At 40.1% G+C, this 24,968-nt stretch overlaps 1 protein-coding gene across 2 annotated transcripts in view; it reads right to left on the minus strand.

Annotated features, from left to right (window-relative positions):
• Positions 1–2,514: 2,514 nt before the first annotated feature.
• The window catches only part of NAPG (NSF attachment protein gamma), a 116,657-nt gene continuing 94,203 nt past the window's right edge, over positions 2,515–24,968 (minus strand). For both annotated transcript variants that reach the window (XM_029590982.1, XM_029590983.1), the window contains exons 11-12: positions 10,545–10,674; positions 2,515–7,748 (exon numbers count right to left, since the gene is read on the minus strand). In XM_029590982.1, coding sequence (XP_029446842.1) covers positions 7,599–7,748; positions 10,545–10,674 — 280 coding nt within the window. In that variant the 3' untranslated portion in view covers positions 2,515–7,598. The remainder of the gene's footprint in view (positions 7,749–10,544; positions 10,675–24,968) is intronic.

The following is a 24,968-nucleotide window of genomic DNA, read 5'->3' on the forward strand; positions in this document are numbered from 1 at the left end:
TTCCATACATATTGCACACCACAAACTTAGGAGGGAGGGGAAAGAAAGAGTGGGGAATGCACAAACAAGGAATACACAAATTTGACAATGGACAAAGACTTGATACTTCTGCTGTGCATCAAAACTGATTCATAGCAACAGACTTTGATGGGCGTGTGTGTTCACTTTCAAGGTAATATTACATTAAGTTATATCTTTACATATTCATGCACAAATTCCTTTTTAAAGTGGTCATTATAATTTGCCATTACAGACCTGCAAAAAAAAGCCTGCTTAAAAACATATGTTCGGATTTGCTTGTACAGCCGTGTCTGCAGCTAAAAATACCCCTATAGAAATCAGTGAAACTGCTTCATGAAGCAAAACCATTCTTAGACCATTACGTCCCTAGTACGTTTTGATGGCTCTGATGAGAATAATGATTTACAAAAGTGAATGTTGGCTTATTTGCCACTATATAATTCTTGAAATATCTGTAGCTTAAACGATTTTTTTTTAAATCTGTACTGCATATTGTTGGAAACTGGTCTTTGGTGGCACATCTGGCAATAATGTAGAGTATAAAGAATGAACAAAATCAGTTACTTTTAGCTTTTTAGCATTCAGCAATGCTTATCTTACCCATAAGATTTAGGGACTCATAAAAGTCAAAAAGTCGGGCATAGTTTTTTCGAGCTACCATACTGGCAACTCTGCACAGTACAATAGTTCTCGCTCATGTATAAAATAAACCTGGCAAGTTTGCTGTTGGGTTTCTCCAAGAGAAGAAACAGATTGTGATATACTAGCGACTTGACTGAGGCTTTGAATGTTTTTGCTTGGGGGTCTTTGCTGGAGTTGAAATGGTTTCTCCAGAGGTGGCCAGAAAATGCACTAAACCACTGAGATACCTACCTATAGATTAAAGTTGGGGATGGATTTCAATTTTTCTGCCCACAGGCAGGACTAGGTACATATACTACTAAGGAAAAAATGCATCTCCTAAACTTTTGTTGCTGGGAGAAGTTGAACTTGACTATGGCAGCAACTTCCAAAATAATGCAAGCCTTTGAGTGAGACTTGTTGATGGGTGGACAACAGAGGACTAAAAAATGAGTGCAAATAAAGAGGCAAGTTCCTAATATTCTGTAAAAGTACTTTATGAAAGAATTCTCTTTTATAAATGTGCAGCCCTTTGGGCAAGCTAGACAAAAGCTGGTATGGTTCTTTTATAACAAACTGGTGTACAGTACAAAATAATCAGACAGGACTAGATTCATGCACATCATACCAACCCTGCCTTTTATTTATAGATTTTGAGACATGCAGTGTGATTTCTTGAAATAATATATTGATACTGATCTCTAAAATGTAGAGCAGGGCAAACCTGCCAGAATTGCTGCAGACCTGCCTCTAGGTGCAATAAAGATATTAATCTACTGGCTGAATATGAATTTTATTTTAGTGTTACAGTAGAGTCTTGCTCTAAATCTATTTTATATTATTACTCTCAAGGCACTGCCAAACTCTATAATTTATACATTTTACATAAATATCATCAATTGTGCAGTCACCTACCTAACCTGGGTGGAAAGAAAATGACAAGATAATTATTTTATATCATTATGAGGATAACTTTGTAACAACCCGCAGAGAAAAGTCAGCAAATATGCACATAAGAAACACCAATTTTCCAAAGCAAACTTATGTACGGATGTTTGCTTTGGAAACTATCCCACCAAAACTACTCTCACACAATCACATGGGCTAATCTGTGAGCAAGAAGTTAGCAAGAAAATGTATATGCTTTCTTTTGAAGATCCAAAAGGATGCACATAAATTCAAACCTCTTCCCAACTCCACCCTTGGAACATTTCTGCACTCTCTGGGTTAATTTATGTGCATACAGGACATATATGAGCAAGTTTACCCACATATCGGGCAAGCAATTTTACAATAAGCTATTTCCTCAGGAAAGACAGCATTTTATCCATGGAAATACTTTGAAAATTATCCTCCCTAAGCCGATGTGTTTGAGCCAGAATATCATAAACATTACTTTTAACCCTCTTATTCTCCCTTCCTCACCCCATTCCCCCCTCCCCTTAATACCAAGCATGACATGTTGTATACACTGTCATGTAAGCAGGCAAATTGAAAATGACAGCATTTTGAAAATACAACTGTATGATTTGTTTCTGAAATGTCTTTTAGCTGTATCAAAATAGATAAATATACATTTAAAAGTAGTGTTTAACATATGATGACTAACAAGCTAGAATAGAGACTATGATGCAGTAGTGAAAAATTGTCAATTCTTAGTGCTGAATTGTTTAAACCATGAGCGAAGTTGCTGCAAATATGCAGGAAAACAAAACTCAGTGGGCCTGGTTTAAAAAAAGTCTCTCCCACAGGCACAAAAATTATATAAAATAGGTCTAATTAGAAGACTGGGCCAAGACAGCAACACCCAACAGACGTGCTATTTGAGCTCCTGGACCTCTGTTTTCCTCTTCTAATTTTTTGATTAAGAGCAAGAGGAAGGGTAAGATTAAGTCCAAAGTAATGGAGCCTTCAGCTCCTGCTCGGAGGCTGATGGAGTTATTTTCCATTGCTTTGGGCCAGTCTAGAATTTTGGAGGAAGGGCTGGAGCCAAGTGAAGATCAACATGATCTTTGGTAGATTCATTGCAGACTTATGGGTTTCTCTGCTGCTTTGCCTATTGTTTGGAATCTACCTTCCTAATTTTTTTGTAATGTTTAATTTGTTTGTGTTCTGTACTTTTAGATATTTTGTTGTTTGTATTTTGCTGTGTTTTTCTGCTAAGATTTTCAGATTAGTGGCCTACAAATTTTTTAAAATAAATAAATAAGATGTTGATCCTGAAAACTCAATTTCACCAAGTCTGCTTTCCAGTGGGATCATGCTGATGTCCCCAGCACTTTCTAACACCTAAACTGGTTGTAGCTTGGGGCTGTCGTAAGTGGGGACACCAAGGAATGCATCCGCCAGAAGGAAGCAGTTGCTTTTACTGGTGTGCATGCTGGGGGAAAGATGAATTCTAAGCCTAGTCCTCAGGCAAGTTCCCACTTCTTTGCTAACAAAGGGGGAAACTGTTTGATCTCAACAGTCCTACAAACCTCAATGGGTAGGAGGATCTGAATGCCATTACAGGTGGCCTGCCCTGGTGCAGATGTCATGGATAATCATATTAGAGGAGGTCTGATATAGCATCTTTAGGACAGATACAATGGTGATTTCATCAAAGCAGCAACTCTTACATATGAGAACTAGGAACAGAGATTGGGATCATAAAGTAGGGGCCCTAATTTAGAAAGTTTCTGCATTACAGTAATCAAACGTGGCTGTAATCAAGGACAATTTAGTACATCAAATTAAAATGGAACACTTAAATATTGTAATAAACTGGAACTTAGTATTCCTGAATTTTACAAAATCTCAATTCTACTCTCCAGATAACATGTTGAGAAGTACTGAATTAAGGCCCTGAAAGTTCCATCTGAATATCTTCTTCCTTCAGCTAAATGTTACTGTTTGTCAATGTTACATGAGTCAGTAATGAGGAAAGAGGGTAATATGGATTTAACCTGAGTCAACTGGAAATTTAGACTTGTCAGCAATATTGGAAAGAACTCAAGAGGGAGCTTCTATATATGCCATGTTACTGGTCACTCTGGCCTTTGAGCTAGACAGATAATGCTTAAAATTTGTTTTCAAAATAAGGAATACTCTTTTTGGTCAAAAAGTTGTATGTTCCCAGATTTTTCTACAGCTACCCAGTTTACGAGGAAGTTTTATTTGCAACTGCATTTTCATATTTTGGAGATTTCAGCCGAGTATTCTTTGAAATACTTAGAAACTTAATACATTTACAAGGGTAATAGCTTTACTTCTTTTGACCGATATAGTTAATAGAGGATGTATTCCTAAGAAAATCTTCTAGTAAGTGATGTATGCTGGACCCTAGGAAAAATTATGAATGTTCTGTTTTATTAAAAATTGTTTCAGACAGATCTTTTCACTTTGTTTCTTAAAGAAATATAAAAAGAAAACTATGTATATATATTTTTTTTCAACTGTTATAATCCTTCAACATGGTTTCTGTATTTGTAGACTTCATACACATGTGTAAATAATTATGGCTTTCTTTACCTCTTTTTTTTTTAATTTTGATCATATGATTGCATATTCCACTGTTTTTTGTTCAAATATTGCATATGAAATGATTAATTATAAAAATAATACAAAATGCTAGGTGTGAGTTCTGTTACATAGCAAATGGTGGTGGTTAACATGCTGGACTTTACTTTCAAAATTTGGAAAACTGCAGAGTAAGGGAGCCTATTTACTGAACTCTCTTAATGCATTAATGTATGTAAAATGCCAAATTTAACACATAACATGAATTAAAAATGCATTGATGTGGGTAATGCTCATTTGTGCATTACTGATAATGCTAAAAGACTGGAATGTGTGGTAAAATTTATGAACTGATACATGCAAATGCATGCAAAGCAGTCCATTACTATTAAAATGATTTAACAGAATCCATGTCAAGCGCCAAAAGGTTAATTACACTTCAAGAGAGAAAACTGCACTAAATCTGTATCTACTACTTACAGTGGCCTTTTTTTGTTTGTTTTAGTCACTGAGCAGTTATGAAAATAAATGAACAAATGGCTAAATACACAATTTGGCATATTGCTGGAGCATTTCTTTTGTGCCGCTTTGGAAAACAGAATCCTATATATACTGCTTTGCTATGCACTCACTGTACATAAGCAACTGGGCAGGGAATTAACTCAAAGTTGTACTTTATGTGTAAGGTACAATATTTCAAAAGTACACGACAAGCAAGGATAGCCACCTGCGTTAATTAAATGTTCTGGGAGTAATTGACACCCCCCCCCCCCCCCAAACACACACGTTACCCCTGAAGGTGAGGCTCCACTTGATTAACAGCAACCGAATATCATGTGTTTCATAAAAAGGCATATTTAGTCACTATTTGAAATATTCTGACACTCCAGATAAAGCTATTTGGAGCAGAGCCTGCATATTCACCATTATTGGGCTATGCTCCATCTCCGGTCCCAGCTATAACCAGTGATTCACTTTTCTACATAATGCAGATTTTATTCACCTCTCTGAAGCAGGGCTGGTATAAGGGTATTTGACACCCTAGCCTAAACTTTAGCCATGTGTGCCCCCTCTCAGCACCATTCCTCTTCCTCTCTTCCTCCCAGCTCCAGGACTCAGGGTGTGCTGAGAAAGCAGCAGAAAACACTTTCACTGGCTTCCGCCACCACAGGTGAGGTCCTGAGAGCACAGGCGGCAGTTTCTGTGCTGCAGCAAACCCAGAAGTGGGGCTGTGATGCTGCGGAAAGCTGCCACCATGGGAAAGAGCTGGCAGAATGAGGGAGATAGAGGGATTGGCAGACAGCACATTGGCAAGCTCCCACTGCTAAGGCGAGGCTCAGGTCCCAATCAATGTCACCCTTCCAAAACTAATCGGGCTCTAGGTGGCTCCTAGTGCTCCCACTGGCCCTTGTTGAGGTTTCTATCCCAGATATGCTCCAGCTCAGAGCAGGTGTATGCCCATACAGCCTCCCCTTTTTCCCCACATGGAACTGGGAAAAAAACAAATTCTACTGGATAAGTGATGAAACCATTGTAGTCTTTTATGGTGTTAGAGATGTTTTTATAGCTTCCAGGATTTAATAGGGCATCACATTAATTCTGTATTTGTGGGTGGTGATGGGCTTTGCTGGTCTGTCTGCTAACAACCATCCTTCATCCTTACTCTCGCTACAAAAAGCGATGCAATCATATCTGTCATGCCACCAGGCCCTTGGATGAACACTGTTCAACTGCTGAAGTCCAGTTTTCACTCAGTACACCACACTAGTCTTCCTAACCCTTGCACAAGTAACGGCAGTAAGGTGGTCATTGTGTAATGCATAATTGATTTTTGGACAGACTGTACTGAAGAATGTGTATGACATGCTGCTGAAATTGTGCAGGAGCAGAACACAGAAACTGAAAGAGAAGCAGACTGACAGAGAGCATATAGAAATTTTGTGTTTCTGCTACTGAAAACCTTTTCTTGTTAAAGCTATTCTGAACTGCAGTTTCTGCTTCGTGGGTGATCAGAACAACCTTCTCTCACTTTACCTGTTCACCAGCTCTCCTGGGAAGCCAGGGTGAACAAAAGCTGACATCAAGCCCATTACAACAAATGTACACATAATACAACCCCGTCACCAACAGTACCAGCTAATGAACACTGCAACTCTTATACAGTAAACATATTGCTGCAGCGAGGTGCATTATGGGGTACATCCTGGCATAAGCAGAGAGAAAACAGCAAGATGGCTATGAGCATGCTGCTCCATTGGCTCAAAAACAAAAGTCACGTTTCAAAAAAAATTGCTCAGCAGAAAATAAAAGAAAACCTGCTGTTTGCAACTTCTACACAGGTAAAGAGCACAATATGAAAAAAAAAAAATGCTGTGCAAATGGTTCTCTCTCTTTAAAACTGAAAACTTCTGCTGTTATAATGGAACAGACTTGTGACTGATGACAGCATAGTTTGTAATTCTACAATAACGTCATTAACTATATCATACTTCTCTCCTTTTTTAGGAATGCATGTTTTTTCCAGCAGTTTAATTATGCCTAAAATAAAAATATGATGCTAAAACTATTCTGAGGCATATTTTGAAATATCTTTAAAAAAACGGGTCTTTTTTGAGACAATCTAGAAAGAAATCTTGGGTTTTACAAGTGTGGTCAGTGGTTCCAAAACCACACTTTCCCATAAACATATTTTACAGGGACACATAGAGGCTACAGGATGAATATCTGCAGATATCTGCTTACTGGTTTCATATCTGAAGAACCCTGGAGTTTTCAGACATGCTTATACCAGACTGACACAACCTTCAAACGAATATGCTTAAAACATTTCAACAGAGTAAAAAAAAAGTAATTAGGATAAAAATGCACTTTAAATAAATATTAAGCAAATTTTTACTACTGGATTTCACTAACACGTCTTCACTCCAGAACTAAATTCCATTCCTCTGTTAAAATAATTCATTTGCTTAAATTATACCACATTTCATTGCATTCACTTGTAAACAGTAATTCCCACCCCAATAAAACATCAAGACATCAAATTACAGAAGCGCAGAAGTGCTGATTATATTCTTAACAGTAAAAATACCCTTCAGGTTATTTTAATTTTTTGCAAAACATCAAATTCTTTTGCCACTCAACAGGTCTGCTACATTATTGGTATTTTTACGGAAAACCAACACTATGAACTTTTTTCTGGTCAATTCTATACAGAACATCGGTGAAGCTATCTATCATGCTATAGATCCACTCCAAGGTTTCAACCATGTTGCTTCTTTGTATACTGTGATAATCCAAAAGTTGTGACTTTTTAGATTCCTGCTTCATATCTGCAAAGAATCATGGCTAGAATAAGTCAAGTACCTTTGGAAGGGTCTGATGCCACAAACAGTAAGTTGGATATTTGAGTGTTGGGGGTGGGGGGGGGGGGGTGGGGAGGAGGGGAAGCACATCTACAACTAACAGAGGCCACGGGAATATTCATCATCGTCATCTTCAACACGAGTTCCTGCTGCAGCAGAATCTCCTATTCCTTCCTGCGGTGATCCTGGCGATTTTTTCTTTGTTCCTCCTCCTGGGACAATCAAACTCAGGGCCAGCTTGGCATACTGCCACAGAAAACAATGAATGATTAAAAGTTTAGTAATACTGCCCTCTAGCTGTATGATAACTGTACTTCCACTGCTTTGTCATAACAGGGACATAGAAAAAACATATCGTATACACTTTTCTCTTTAAAGGTAATATACACAGACATAATAATCTACATCCACAATCAACATGAACTGCTTTTTGCACAGAGCTTTTAAGCTATAAATTATAGTGTAACAATGTAACTGTGTAATTTTCAAATTATATTTACAGTTCATAATCTATGCATAGTAAAGTGAAGATGAGTGTTCCATTCATTTCTACTTATTGATAGTGCTCTCACCTGTATCTATACCTAGTGAAATTTATCTGGTTTTTCTTGTGCAGAGTTTGAAATGTGGACTTTACTTAAACATTGATTTCTCAAGTTTTGCCAAAAGTAAACACACAAAGTCGAAGGATCTGAAAATAAAACCTGACTGCTCTAATTTGGTGAAGGTCCAACCTGACATCCTAGATTTATATTTGGAGGTTTCTTTCTTTATATATGGTTTTATTTCCATTTAAATTGGCAGATCAGTAAATGCACATTGAACAAAATGCCAGATTACTACTTATTTAACGGTGTCATCTAGTGGCTGCTACTGTTTATAATATTTAGAAATTTGCTATTTAAATTTTCTGCTAGCTGAAACTTTGCTTTTAGATGTGCTAGTTGGAGGGATTAAAAAAAGCCCCTTTTTCACACAATTTGGGCCTAGCTGTTACTTCATGATTCAGAATAGCTAGGGCTATTCCTCTCTCTATGCAGCCCAGCATTCTTCTGGCTTTAGTTATCGCCTTGTCACATTGCTTCACCATCTTCAGATCACTAGACACTATCACCGCAAGGTCTCTCTATTGCTCCGTTCACAACAGCCCTTCACCCCCATCACATATGGCTCTTTTGAATTACTGCACCCTAGATGCATGACTCTGCACTTCTTGGCATTGAATCACAGCTGCCAAATCTTTGACCACCGTTCAAGTTTCCTTAAATTACATTTCATTCACTCTGCTCCTTCCGATGTGTCCACTCTGTTGCAGATCTTAGTATCATCCGCAAATAGACAAACTCTACCTTCTATCTATGCAATGTCGCTCACAAAGATATGGAACAGAACCAGTCCCAATAACGATCCCTGTGGCACTCCACTTAACACCATTCTCTCTTCAGAGGAGGTTCCATTTACCATCATATGCTGTCTTCTATTCGTCAACCAGTTTGTAATCCATGCCACCACCTTGGCGCTCAGTCCAAAGCTTCTCATTTTATTCATAAGTCTTCTATGTGGAACCGTATCAAAAGCTTTACTAAAATCCAAGTAAATCATATTGCGCGCTCTTCCCTGATCCAATTCTCTAGTCACCCAATCAAAAAACAATCAGATTGATCTGACAGGACCTTCCCCTTGTGAATTCATGCCACCTCAGATCAAGCAACCCACAAACTGTCTCATGGAACAGCAATTAGATTTCTCATAGCTTTACCCAATTAGATAAAGTGATTCCTATGTTCAATTAAACTCCACCTATTCACATTTCTCTATGTCCTCTGACTAGCTTTTGCCTTTCCCTGGTGCTACATAATCCTCAACATATTTTATAATAATCAAAATCCTCAATTTAACTTCATATATAACCATCTATTTTAAATTTTTACAAACATCCTATAGCAAAACACTGCAAATAAATGCAAAATATTTCTATATATTATAAAAATGTTAGGGCTCTGTGTGAGCATTGCAGCACATCTGCACGTGAGTGCATAGCAATAGTCACTGAAAGCTGAGGGGGAATGGACTGGGCAGCAGGACCACTCGATTGCTAATTACAGCAGTCCTGAATCTAATTACATGTTACAAAGCACACCTTTTTAGCTTTTGCTCTTCTTTAAACTAAAAAGGTAAACATTTATATTCAGACATGTTGGTAAAAAGTACTTTAACCTTAAAGAACATTTAACCTAATAATGTGGTACAGCACTGTTTATCCAAAGGTCATTAGCTGGTCCCTGGCTTCTATTATCTGAAAATTGGTTGGTTTCATATAATCTTTTATCTGGAAAAATTCCATTACCCAGAATTGTTTTTTCATCAGAAAACTTCCATTATCCAGAAAAATCCAAGATTCAGAATAGTCTCAGTCCTAACCATGCTTGATAAATGATGATAATACAAAATGAGTTAGATAATGAGCTTAATGTCATATGATTTCTTTTTAGAGTTTTACAGTGCAGTCAGGATCACTGAAAAAGGCAAAACGTTTATGATGCAGGAAAAACATGCACAAATTACTGTAAAAATTAGCAGATGATTCTGATGACTGAGTAAAATGTTATGCTTTTAGGTTATATGTTTATGGTATTTGCCATATTTTATGTTAGTTGTCACTTATATTACTTTGTATGTTTCTTTTATTGTGTATATTTTATATCATATATGTTGTGCTTGAATTGTTGTACCATGCTATAGGAGCACTCAGCTCATCTCGCATGAAAAAATTTATAATAAATAAGTACTGCACTGCGCTGCCAAGTAATGCTCATCTTTATTACAATGCAGATTGTCTAATTAGCTGAAAGCTGGTCCTTTTGAATTTCACTAATCTTGGTTACAACCTATGACAGACTTCTCAAGCTATAGACTTAAAGAAACTAGAAAGTTTGATACCATTATCAAAGGTTGGCGCTAGTATAAAGGGGGAGTTGTCTGGTGTCAGAATGTGAAGTGACTGAAGCTAGGGGACAGGCCAGAAATAGTGTGTCAACTTACGTCATTGTCCATGTATTTGAAAAGAGGTGAGCAGCAGATATCAGAAACCTGATCCTGGTCTTGCTGGTCATATCCTTCCAGCAGTTGCTCCAATGCCGTGCAATCTTCACTGCCATTAAATCCAGGTATGCTGAAAGCAATACAAGTGAAGTTAGCATTTATTTACTATTATTACCAAAAGAGTTGCCTATCTTCAAGACAAGAAAATAAGAGTACAATTCAGATATTTAGTTCAAACTCTAAAAGAAAACTGGATTTTTCATTATAAAATTAAGGAAAGGTTTTCTCATTTACTTTTCCTGAATGCTTTGAAGTTTTATCTGATTTTATTCTGATGTACAACTCTGCTGCTTGCAATTACTCCTCTTCCTTTTCAAGACTCAAATCTTTTCAAAACCTCAAGTAACTGAATATCCTTCTGGTAGATCAGGGCCACCATATTTTAATACTTTTGACTTAGTGGACCATGAGATCTTGGTTGAGAGGTGTAAACTGGTGGATTTAGAAGGCATGATTCTACAGTAGTTAACCTCTTTTTTTGACAGATCAAATGACTTGTATAACGGTTGGACAGACTATCTCAATGTATATACATTTGAATTGTTGTGTTGCTCAGAGTTTGTCCCTTTTTCCAAATTTATGTAATATTTTTCTGCATCATTTAAGTTTTAATGGTTACATTTATGCAGATGATATTCAGTTGGTAGTTCTCCTGAATTGGAACCAGGATATTGGAAAGGCACAAGTCAATTTAAATCTCAAAATTATAGCAGATTGGATTAAGAGGTGTAAACTTGAACATTCAGAAAAACAGATTCTGAATATTGTGGGGTATAGCCCTTAATTTCTGAAGAGCGTCTAGGAACTACAGCGGTAGTTTCTATGGTCAAAAAAAGCCAAACAAGGAGCTGCTGAAAGAACTCCAGGACAATGTTATTCAAAGATACAGTCTGGGGTAAGGCTATGAGAACATTTGGTGTGTCTGAATATCCCTTGGTCCCCTTGGGGTACTGTCAGACCCATCATTACAAAGTAGAAGAAACAGTTTGGCACCACCAAGACACTGGTGTGATCAGGCAGATCCTCCAAAATTAGTAGCCATGATGTAAGGAAACTGTTGTAGGAGGTCTAAGATTACTTTAAAAGAACTTCAGAGGACTCTGCCTGACACTGAGGAAGAAGTTGACTGTTCAAACATTTCAAGATTACTTCAGAAACATGGCTTACATGGGAGGTTGGCAAAAAGGAAGACACTGCTGAAGAAAAGCCTTATCATGCACTGCATATTATTCACAAAGAAATAAACAAGGGACAGTGCACTCGTGGGAGAAGTTTTGTGATCTGATGAAACCAAAGAAGAACTTTTTCGTCTCAATGCCAAGTGACATTTGTGGCGTATAACAAACAGCACATTGCCCTAACACCATCCCTACAGTAAAGCATGCTGGTGGCCTTTACTGTAGGAGTGGTGGGGATGCTTTGCAGTAGTGTGCACAGGGAAGCTTCAGATTGAGAAAAAGTAGCAGCACAGTACAGATAAATCCTACAGGAAAACCTGTTCCAGTCTGTTATACCACTAGAAAAAGGGAAGACCATGTGAGTGCTGTACACCTGGGACTGAGGAAAAAAGATTCACCTAACAATCCTAAACACAAAGCAAAAGCAACATTAGAGTGGCTCAGCAAGAAGAAAGTGAATGTCCTCGAGTGGGCCTGAATCCAATAGAAAATCTGTGGCTAAACTTGAAGACTGAAGTCCACAGATGATTGCCAGCCAACTTGAAAGAGATTCAACTCTTCTGCCAAGAACTGGCAAAAACTGCACCATCTTGCTATGCAAAGTTGGTAGAAACATCCTAAATGACGCATGGCTTTTATTGCTACAAAAGGGCTTTCATCAAGTAGCAAGTCAAGGGATAAAGACTTAATGAAGTCAAGGCTTTTTGTTTCTTATTCTTAATTACTTTTAGAATATTTCTATAATTGGTCTTTCAGATAGAAGTGTAAAGTGCATTGTACAGATCTGTGAAACAAACTCCTATCATAATGTTTTTGATTTGCATTTTCTAGACAGCAGAATGTGAAACATGTTCAAGGCTGTGAAGAATTTTACAAGGCACTGTATATGCAGGCATACTAAAATCAAAAGCATCAATTTATTAAATCAAGCTTAATTACCTAATGAAAGCTCAAGGCAATCAACATTAATAATTAATAAAATTAAATTAAAATACAAATGCCGGTCTCTTTCCCACTCAGCAAGTTGTTGAATACTTGTAAATGACAGCATAAAAAGATCAAATTGGCTATCAACTCTGCTCAGTTGAGATTCTTCTACTTTGGAAGATGAGCATCTAAACTTACCATATGCAATTCAACACTAATTCCTCCTTCTACCCATCTTGTCATTTATCTGACCTCTCAACCCTACTATTGCCACTCATATCTTTCCCAACTGTGCCCAGAATCTAAGTACTGACCTCCACCACCTCCACTGGTAGGCCCCTTCAAGACTTGTGCATGGTAAGACTTGGCCCCAGCACAGGGAACATTTCCTTGCTCTGTTTTTGATGATCCAGTGGATGATGCTTACTGAACCAATAATAATTTGGAATTCTAGTGGGCAGTCTAGCATTATACTCTCAGAATTTGACTTCTGATGATTGTCTTTAGCATATTTTTAATCAAAGTAAAATGATTATTTTAAAATCAAGGCCAAAAAAAATTTAATTATGACTATATTCATTTGAAAAAAAATTCCAAGTTTTGCAAATATTATGATGCTATCATTTTAAAGGACTGTTTTGCTTCCAAGCTCATTTATATTTATTAAGCATTATGAAACAGAAAAATATAGACAGAAAGAATGAACAAAGACACAGAATAAACCAGTGGTTCTCAACCTTTTGTCTGTCAGGTCACACAAACATGACAGTCACAAGACTAAATGTTAATGTACACTTTGCATCCTCAGGAACCCCCACTGCCCTGCCCCTCAGCAATGGGTTTAAAGCAGAACTAGAACATTCCCTGTACAACTCATCATACAAAAAAATATACTTCCTCTACTATCAGAAAAATAGCTCTGCTTATAAATAGACAGCAGTTCACCACCAATGCATGTCCAATTGAGAAAACACAACAAATTATACTAGCCTACGTGCTAGTTAAATACACACACACAGAACTGACCTTCACCAAATACAGAAAGACTGCAAATTACAAATAGAGACAAACTGAAATGGAAACCCAAAAAAGCCACTCTGCATGCAGTGCAAACCTGGAGAAATGGAAGCCAAGATCAGCACCTAACATACTCCCTGGATCTGCAATAGTGCAAACAAACGAATCTGCACAAAGTTACACCTGCATTATGGCATGCACTCAAATGGAACAACCCTACCTATAAAAAAGGCAACCCTACAAATATTAAACCAGGCCCTAACCACCAATGTACCTTCAGTTAGGAAAACAGAACAAGCCAAGCTGTTATAGATCCCCACACAGAAATAATTGTTAAACTATACTGATAAATGTTACAAAACAGCTGATGAACAGAACATCTAACAATTAAAAACTCTTAAAATTATTAAAAATTATCCAAACACTAATAAAATATTTCAAAATAGCAGACACATCGCATAATACCCAATAATTAATATGACAGTCAATCAAGAAAAATGAACTTAAAAAGCCAACTTTACTTACCCTCTCCAGCAACTCTCCTACTCCTTTCCCTTGCAGGCCAATAGCACTCACCAGAAGCAGCAGTGGCTGCTGAAGCTCTGTCCTCACAGTCCTGTTCCTTAGGGCCCACAACCAGTCTCTGTCTCTCTCTCACACACACGTCACACCCTCAAGACCAGTTTCTGTATCTCACAGACCAATCATCTTCCCAACCAGGCTCTCTCACACACATACATGTCACCTTCCTCACCAGTCTCTCAATCACACAATGCTCTCTCTCTCTCTCTTACTTACACATAGGCTTTCAATCACTTGCATGTTTTCTCTCTCACTTATACACTGGCTGGTTGACTGGCTCACTTCCACTCCCTCCCTCCTCCAGAGCATAAATGGTAGCTGCAGCAGCCTCCTCCCCCATGGCCCAAGAAAGAAGAATCCCATTGACCATGGATTCTAACACTGCTGTCTCCCTTGCTGATTGCCGGCTGCTTCTGTTTTTGCTCCAGGCCTCGGCTGCTTTTCAGTGCAGAATGGCCTTTTCTTCTCATGCATACTGCTACACATGCTTTCGCACACAACATACTTCCTCATGCCAAGGCCTCTCTCCAGTTTTCCTTTCTTCGCCACGAGCAGCTCTACCAGGGCCTCTCTCTTGCCTTTATTTCTTCAGCTGCTGGCCCCCTCTGGGTCTCACCCTTTCTATCATCGCTGCCTCCACCCTCCAGGTGTGAGACCCTATCCCTTCCCTTTCATTCACCCCTCTCCCCTCCTTTCTCTCCCCACTCTGCACCATTCTCTTTGCTACATTCATCTTTCCCTCCCCCTCTCATACTGCCTCTCATTCACTCCTTTCCCCTCCCATCCATCTCACTCATCCCTTTCTTCCTCGTTTTTTCTTCTACTCCCTCATCTCAATCTCTCCCCTCCCTTCTCCTTCCTCAACTGCTTGGTCCAGCCAGGTCTTCTTTGGTGTGACCTTGCCTCCCAGTCAGTGGCTGTGCTCCTGCAGGGCCCCATTGTTCTTGTTCCATGGGTGAGGCTTGGCCTCCCCATTGAATACCCACTAGTGGTTCTCCTGTCAGCACTTTGCCTTCCTTCCCTCATTAACCCACAGTTTCTTACCCTTCCCATTTACTCACTCACATGCTCTTCCCTTTTCCTTCCTTCCTCTCTCACCTCATCCACAACTGCTTCCCTCTTCCTCAGCCCTCCTCCACCCCCTCTTTTTCCTGGCGAGCTTTTGTTCTAGAGCAGGGGTCGGGAACCCATGGCTCGCGAGCCAGATATGGCTCTTTTGAGGGCTGCATCTGGCTCGCAGACAAGTGTCGCCACACTTCGCGGTTCCCCGCTGACCCAGCTGCTCCCCGGTCCTCCGCCGCCCGGGCTTAAAATGCTGTCAGCCCGGGCGGAACGCGGCGGGACAGCTGGAGTCAGCGGCACCGGCGTGCTCTCTTCTCTTCCTCCCACCCCCCCCGCGGCCTGGAAGAGGAACTGGTGAGCATCGGGTGCCTGCGCGGAAGAAGAGACCACGCTAGTGTGGTCTCTTCTTCCCGCGCAGGCACCCGATGCTCTCCACTTCCTCTTCCGGGCCGCGGGGGGGGGGGGGGAGGAGGAGGAGAGAGCACGCCGGCAGCGGCACGACTGGAGTCAGCCGGGTGCCAGCGCTGGAGTCATCGGGTGCCTGCGCGGGAGTCTTCCCGCGCAGGCACCCGATGCTCACCACTTCCTCTTCCGGGCCGCGGGAAGAAGAGAGCACGCCGGTGCCGCTCAGCACCGGCGTGCTCTCTTCTTCCCGCGGCCCGGAAGAGGAAATGGTGAGCATCGGGTGCCTGCGCGAGAAGAAGAGGCCACGCTTGTGGGAAGAAGACTGCAGCGCGGCTCGGAGGAAAATGAAGAGTTTCAACCGCGACCGATGGGACTCCGCCTTCGCCTCCGCGAGGGCTGAAAATGAAGGAGGTTAGTGTTGGGAGGAGGCTGCTGCTGCCGCGAGTTCCTGGGGTGGGGGTGGGGGAGAGAGAGAGTGAATGAGCGAGCAAGCGTGTGTGTTTGAGATCCTGTGTGTGTGAGTGAGATTGCATGTATGTGAATGATTGAGAGCCTGTGTATGTGAAAGAGAGTATGTCTGTGATTGAGAGCCTGCCTGTGAGAGAGAGAGCATGAATGTAAGTTTACCATTGGGAACCTGTATGTGTAAGTTTGTGATTGAAAACCTGTTTGTGTGAAAGAGTATGTGTGTATGATTGAGATCCTTTGTGTGTGAGAGAAATCATGTGTATGTATGATTAAGAGCCTGTGTGTATAAGTAAGAGAGAGATCATGTGTGTCTGTGTCTGATTGACAGCTGGTTTAGGTGATGGAGCATGTGAGTATGTGATTGAGAGCCTGTGTTTAAATGAGAGAGAGACCATGTGTGTCTGTGTGTGATTGAGAGCTGATTTAGGTGAGGGAGCATGTGAGTATGTGATTGAGAGCCTGTGTGTAAATGAGAGAAAGAGAGGACATGTTTGTAAGCATGTGAATGAGAGTCTGTGTGTGAGAGAAAAAGACAGCATGTATTTATGTGATTGAAAGCCTGTGTGTGTGTGTAAGCGTGAAAAGATAGACAGCATGTGTGTAAATGTGTAATTAAGAGCCTATATAAGTGAGTGAGAAAAAACATGTGTATATGTGAGTACTGAGAGCATGTGTGTATAGGTGTGTCATTGAGAGCCAGTGTGAGAGAGAGCGCTGGTATGTGACTGAGAGAGGAGAAAGTTCCAAGCAAACCACCCCACCTCCTGCTAATTCAGAACAATCTCAGGACACCTGGATATCAAACGTTCCCAGGTATGCAGAACAAAAAATTGTTTGTATCCTTATTATTTTTCATTACTGGGTCTTTGTGTCTGCTATTTTGAAATATTTTGTTGGTATCTGGAAATGTTTTATATGAGTTTTAATTATTGGATATTCCTCTCATCAGCTGTTTCGAAATATGTTCTTTTTGTTAGTACAGTTTTACTGCTGATGATTTTATATTTCTTGATTTGTTTTATAAGGATGGGTGATGTTTCTTTTTTCCTTTGTTACACTGCATACAGAGACTCTGGCTTGTTGCAGTTTCCAATTCAGTTTTTTCTGCATGCTTCTTGTTATGCGTTTTGGTCTCTTTATTCTATGTTAGGTGAGGGACAGCACGTGATTCAGGTGAGGTTTTCTGCTGGCGTGTTGTTTCTGTGTAGGACTCTATAGCAGCCTGACTTGGTCCGTTTTCCTAATAGGAGATGTATTGGTGTCTTAAGGCCTGGTGTAATATTTTCAGAGACTTATTGTACATTAAAAGTGGGATCTTACATAAAATGCACACATTTACTTGTATTTAGTTTTAAACATATTGTATGGCTCTCATGGAATTACATTTTAAAATATGTGGCGTTTATGGCTCTCTCAGCCAAAAAGGTTCCTGACCCCTGTTCTAGAGCTAGAGGGTGGAAACCCAGCCAAGGTACCATTATTCTTTTTGCCGGAGGGGCCTTGTACGTCATCAAATCGAGCTGTTGCACCTGCGCGGAACTCTGCCTGCTGAACAGTCAAAAATTCACGCTGTCCTTGTCCTGCCGGTGGGCGAGGAAACTTCACCAGCACATCTCTAAACTGCGCCGTTCTCGTCCTGCTGGTGGGGATGGGAGCCTCACTGGCACATCTCTAAACCGTACCGCTCGCTTTCATGAGCACTGCTGCATTTCCTGCCCCGAGCTGTCGGCACATTCAAGCCCGGAGGGGCATGGCAGCAGTGCTCATCGAAGAAATGGGTGTTGCTCGCTGGGGTGGAGAGGGAGGGAAGAGCAGCGGGAGACCAGGAAGTGTGCGATACACCTGCCGGTGGTTGGCGACACACCGGTTGAGAACTGCTGGAATAAACAAACTAGTTCTCTTTTCTCTAAATATTGTTAAATTACTTTTATTTAATTTTAGTTCACATCTCCAGAGGTCTTTTGACTTATTAACTTATTAATGTGGCTGAGTACTGCAGGAATGGCCACCATATGGAGTCATATTCAGGACACTATTCTCCAATACTAGAAAGTGAGTTTCTCCATGGTAAATATAAACCAGACAGACTGGAACCATACTTCCACGACAGGCTTAAGGGGGCTTCTAGAATCTTACCAATGTTCACCGTTCTGCCAACAATAAGTGTTGTAATCAAGAAGATAATTTTATAAAAAGGATAAATGGACACGATTGAATATCCTAACAAGAGTTAGAGTCTGCCATTGCCTTTCCTCCTCATTAGACTACCTCCAGTCATGTGTTCAGATAACTGATGTAAAAGTTGCCATTCTCCAAATCAGAAGGCCAAAGCAAAGGGAATCCACCCCCCAATATTTAATTCCTTTTCCACATAACTGCATTAGTGACTGAAAGCTCCACCAGTTTTGTTTCATTTGGTAGCTGTGGAAACAAGTCACAATTACTTTTTGGGATCAGCTAAATCTCCCCTTGCGCACACTTGAGATGCTCTCTTGACTTTTGTGTTTTCTTCATCTTTCTCCAGCAGCAAACTCATGTATAAAGTCTTTAATCAGCAGAGCTGTATTCAGTTTTACCAGATTTCCAGCATGCTTGTTTCCCTTCTGCTGGTTTCATTCTATTTCATCTTCTCTTTCAGAATATTGGGATTCTTTGCCAAAATTCCTATCTGCTTGAAGCAACTCACCACTTATGTCACATTTTTCATCAAGGAGATATCTAACCACAGTTTTATTTCTTGGATTACTTCCAATGGGTCCGATTTAGTGGTTGGTACATGCCATCAATTCTGCCATGAATCTTCATTTACACTTAGCCAGGGTTTTCCTTCTATTTTTATATCCCCTTCCCAACTCAGTCCCCAGCCATCCCACTGAAAATCCTCTGCCAAAAGATATAAGCTGCAACTCTCTCTGGAATTTGCAGCTTATATCTAATGTTTGGGTACATTGCCAGGTACTTGTAGCCTGGATTGGCCACTGTTGGAAACAGGATGCTGGGCTTGATGGAACCTTGGTCTGACCCAGTATGGCATGTTCTTATGTTCTTAATGAGGCCACTAGGTATTACCATTGAATGTTGGCTGGGACTCCCCCTGCCCCCGTCAGGGGTTTGGAATACTGCTTTCACAGTATTCCCAGAGCTGGGGAGCAGAGGCCTATCCCAGGAATTGAACATAGGCCTTCTGCATATCAATGCACAGCACCTGCCACCACTGCAACTGGGCTGGCCCACATCCATAGTATCAAAGCATTCACTCTAATTCTTTTTAAATGTTAAGAAATAATTCAATTTTATTGCAGGATTTTGTGCACCATATTTCATGAAAATACCTTTGTTCCACATACATCACAAAGTGCCAAAAATGACCATTTATTATAGTAGCTCTCAGAAATCCTTAACAGGCATATGACCATGATGCTACAATGTGATGCATAACTATTTTCTATACTGTTTCTATGATAGAAGACGTTACAAGTTGCCTTGTGCAGTTTCCATTTTTCCATCTCCTAAGTGCAATTTGACTACTAATAGAATCCAAAAATTTAATTCTCATTTTCAGTTATTTTCTCAAAAATCCATAATTATACCTTGTAAGATGAGCATGAGAAGTAGGGCTCTTGATCTGACTAAATGGGATGTTAAGATATATACATTTAAATATTTAGAGCATCCTGTGTCCAACAGTGGCCAATCCAAGTCATAAGTACCTGATAAGTACCAAAACATTAAATAGATCCCAAGCTACTATTCCCTTTCTGATTAACAGCAGTTTATGGACTTCTTCTCTAGGAACTTATCCAAACCTTTTTTAAACCCAGTTACACTAACTGCCATAACAACATCCTCTGGAATTGAATTACAGAATTTTATTATGCATTGAGTGAAAAATAATTTTCTCTGATTTGTTTTAAATGAGCTAATTGTAACTTCATGGAGTGCCCTGTAGTCTTTTTATTGTCTGAGAGATTACATTAACCTGTTCAAGTCCTTTCATGAATTTGTAGAACTCTATCATATCCCTCCTCAGCCGTCTCTTTTCCAAACTGAATAGCCCTAATCTCTTTAGTCTTTCCTCATTCCAGGGGATCCTCATAGGGGAGCTGTTCCATCCCCTTTATCATTTTGGTCACTCTTTTCTGTACTTTCTCCAGTGCAACTATATCTTTTTTGAGATGCAGCGACCAGAATTGCATGCCATATTCAAGGTGCGGTCTCACCATGGAGCGATACAGAGGCATTATGACATCCACCATTTTATTCGCCATTCCCTTCCTAATAATTCCTAATATTGCTTGCTTTTTTGACACCACAGCACACTGTGCTGATGATTTCAAAGTATTATCCACTATGATGCCTAGATCTCTTTCCTGGGATGTAACTCCTAATATGGAACCTAACATAGCAAGGGTTGTTTTTCCCTATATGTATCATTTTGCACTTGTCCACATTAAATTTCATCTGCCATTTGGAAGCCCAATTTTCCAGTCTCGCAAGGCCCCCCCTGCAGTTTATCACAATCTGCTTGAGATTTAACTACTCTGCATAATTTTGTGTCATCTGCAAATTTGATCACCTCACTCATCCAGATCATTTATAAGTATATTAAAAAGCATCAGTCCAATTACAGATCCCTGAGGCACTCCACTGTTTACTTATTTCCACTGTGAAAACAGACCATTTATTCATACTCTGTATCCTGTCTTTTAACCAGTTTCAATTCACAAAAGAACATTGCCTCCTATCCCATAACTTTTTAGTTTTCTTTGAAGCCTCTCATGAGAGACTTTGTCAAACGCCTTCTGAAAATCCAAATACATCACATGTACTGGTTCATCTTTGTCCACATTTATTCACCCCTTCACTTCACTATAGTGCATATTTGAAAGCTATTTTTCTCTGGTGTAAAACCACAGCCTGTGCTCACTGGATCAGATTTGAGGAACATTTGGTTCACCTTGTATCTTTTACTTGCTTATATTTTTATAGAGCAGGAAAAGGGAATAGTAGTTATAAATCATCCTTTTATTCCTGATATGGCAAAAATTTGAGGGAAAATTTGAAAAGTGGTAAATGTATCCTCTCATTCACGGTGCACGCCTCTCTTCGCACAGCGGTTCTCTAGAAATACGGGAGGCCTTTTGGCATTCTCTAGGAGTTAATATACAGTCACTCATGTTTTGTCAGTTCTTACAATAGTGAGTTTATGACAAAGGGGGAGGTAATTGATGTTTTATGGAGGCAGTTTTCTCTTTTAGCAATATTTACACATTAGGAATTTTCTAACTTCTCCAGAGAAAATTTCACACTTTATCCATCTACAACTGGATCTTGAGAAAGTGCATGGAAAAGGAAGATTTCAGGGGTTGATTGCTTGTCTGTATAGAATTTTGGATGTAGAAGTATCAGCCCCCAACTCATAATTATATTAAGTGATGGCAAGAGATTTGGGGCAACAGGATCCTTTTGGTCCTTGACATGGTAATATACCTTTAAGAATTCTATTTTGCTAGCTTTAGTTAGTACATAAGTACAAATCTTATTGAAGATTTATTTCATTCCACAGTAGATGAATACATGAGATCCTAATATTTTTTCCTTGCTGGTTTATTCATTTATGAGGGGATTATACTTTGATAAACATTTTTGGGAAGGATTATTGTTTCAAGGACTATGAATTTGGAAATCCCATTCACTATTTCCAGTTTTCTGTTAAGAGGAAATATTCAAGGGGTAACTTCCAGGAGAGCCCACCATTTGTTACAAGGATTGTTATTGGCTGCCAGAATTGTATTAGCTAAATATTGGAGAAGATCTTCCCTCCTACTAAATTGAAGTGGTAGCAGAAAGTAGGGGACATAATTAGTATGGTAAAAAATGACTTGGGAATTAAAAGACAAGCTGGGGAAGTTTTTAGATGCATGGGTTCTCTTCATAAATTATGCTGCTTTATAAAGTAAATCTCTCTAGGGACCCATGAGTTCATTTTGCAAGCAATTTGATTTATTTTCACTAATTATAGCTTTGTAATGTAATCCCCCTTCTTCTGATCAAACTGTAATCTGCTTTGAAGTGGCTGACCAGCTAGGAAAAGCAGAATAGAAATACTAGATTGAGGTGTGGTGAAAGAAAATATTTGCTGGGAAATTCTCTTAGAGATGATATATGCTTGAGACAGCAATTTTATTGCTGTGCTATACTCTTTTGGTGTTTTATTGACCAAATGTGGAGTTGGGGTGGTGGCAATACATTGTTGATTCTGTTTTCTTTTTCAGAACACTGTCGTGGTCTTCAGGTGGTAGCAAATGGACTCTACATAGTGATTACTCTATGTACAAGCCGTTAAGCCCGTTAAAACGGGCTACATCCCTCTGTCTCTCACCTCCCCTCATTCTCTCTCCCCTCACTCTTCACCACCCCCTACCTCCTCCCTCTCCTCTCACTCAGTCCCTCCCTCCCACTCAGTCTCACTCACTCCCTCCCCCCTCTCTCCCTCCCCCTCTCCCTCAGTCCCACTCCCTCCCCCTCTCCCTCAGTCCCACTCCCTCTCTCCCTCTCTCTGTCCCACTCCCTCCCTCTCCATCCCACTCCCTCCCTCCCCCCCCCTCTCTCTCTCCCCCCTCTCTCTCTCTCCCTCTCACTCAGTCCCCCCTCTCACTCAGTCCCCCCTCTCACTCAGTCCCCCCCTCTCACTCAGTCCCACTCCCTCCCTCTCACTCAGTCCCACTCCCTCCCTCTCACTCAGTCCCACTCCCTCTCTTCTCCTCCCCTCTCACTCAGTCCCTCCCTCTCTCTCTCCTCCCTCGCTGCCGCCGCTGCCACCCGACGCCGCCGCCGCTGCCACCCGCCGCTGCCACCCGACGCCGCCGCTGTTGCCACCCGACGCTGCCATCTGACGCCGCCGCTGCCACCCGCCGCCGCCTCCCGACGCCACCGCTGCCACTGGACGCCGCCATTTTTTTTCTTTTTTTCTGGCTCAGACCGACGTGCTCGCCGCACATGCGCGGTAGAGCTGGTCTCTACTGCGCATTTGCGGCACGTCGGTCATCCTTCGTTTATTAGGTAGGATGCTATATCCTAATTTTGATGGGTGTGTGGGGGGGGGGGCTATGCTTATGCATCTATTTTGAGAACTATATGAATGGTAGATTGTCCTGTCTCTGATTACTAGAAATAATGATAGTTAATAAAAAGTACTGAAATAAAAAAAAACATTCTCCTGCAATTGCTCTTTCATTAAATCAATGATTTCTAAACTCTGCTGTTTCAAGATTCTCTCGAGATATGAAATTCAACAACTTTAATTACAAGGTCCAAAAATAAATACTTTACAACAGTTTATTTTGCCAGAGATGGACATTTAAACATAGCTGTTTAAGGGGGGTCACAGTTTTGCGAAGCCGTATCACACGGCTTTAATGCAAATTTTAATTACACCTTTTTCATTTGTGTAAAGCCGTGTGATAGGGCTTTATCGCGTGTTGCGATGATTTCGCAAATGCTGTTTTAAGCTCCTGGAGAGCCAGCCTAGCTAACAGGGCCACTGGGGGGGGGGGGGGGGGGGGGAGGTAGATATTTATACCAGTATAGGAGGCCCATGTAGTTACTCGAGGTGAGGTTTAGGTATTAGTGTAGGGGTTAGGGGCCACTTTGACATTCAAAGTGAGAAATACAAACAGAACAGTGCTCTCTTGTGAAGATTTGATGACCTTCGGAGTGAGGAAACTCACCCAAAGATGAGATTTGTGCAATGTTCTCTCACATCGAGAGAACATTGCACAAATCTCATCTTTGGGTGAGTTTCCTCACTCCGAAGGTCATCAAATTTGCACAAGAGAGCACTGTTTATTTATTTATTTAAAAACATTTGTATACCGCTTTTACAATTGGGAAATTAATCAAAACGGTTAAAAAAAAGTAAAACATACATAATCTGATATTAAAAATAAAACTTTAAAAATTAAAAATAAAAACCAAAACAATATAAAACATACTTCAAAACATAAAATTGCAAAAATACAATAAATACAAACATATTGCCTTCATAAATGTAATATGAGGAGAGAATGATTGATGGAAAAATGAGTGAAAAATTAATCGGTGGAGATAATGAGGAAGATTGTTAATGTTTTATGGTTGAATGTTAATCAGGGAACTAACTAAATGCTTTCTGAAACAGATAAGTTTTTAACAATTTTTTTAATTGTTGAGTTGAAGGTAAGAGACGTAAAGAATCAGGAAGGGAATTCCACAAAGTGGGCCCAGCTACCAAAAAAGCTCTTTTGCGAGTTATTTCTAATCTAGCAAGTTTGACTGAAGGTATGTCTAAAATGTTTTTTGATAACGATCTTAGTTGTCTAGAAGGTTTATATATACGAAGAGTGGAGCAAAGCCATGTGGAAGAGGCATTGTAAATAAGAGCATGAATGATTGTCAATATTTTATAATGTACTCTGCAAAAGGTGCTGGAAAGAATCCAGGCAGCAGCATTTTGTATTAATTGCAGAGGATATATTGCAGAATCAATAAGCCTAGGTATATCGCATTACAGTAATCCAATCCCAAAAATAGCAGGGACTGCAGAACTGTACAAAAGTCTTTAAAGAAAAGCAATGGTTTAAGTCTTTTTAAGAGATGTGATTTGTAGAAGGATCTTTTTGTAATAGCCAAGATGTGATGTAACATGGAAAGATCTGTATTTATCGTGACCACTAGACTAGTAGCA

The sequence above is a fragment of the Rhinatrema bivittatum genome, chromosome 2 (assembly GCF_901001135.1).
Source record: "Rhinatrema bivittatum chromosome 2, aRhiBiv1.1, whole genome shotgun sequence".
NCBI lineage: Eukaryota > Metazoa > Chordata > Amphibia > Gymnophiona > Rhinatrematidae > Rhinatrema > Rhinatrema bivittatum.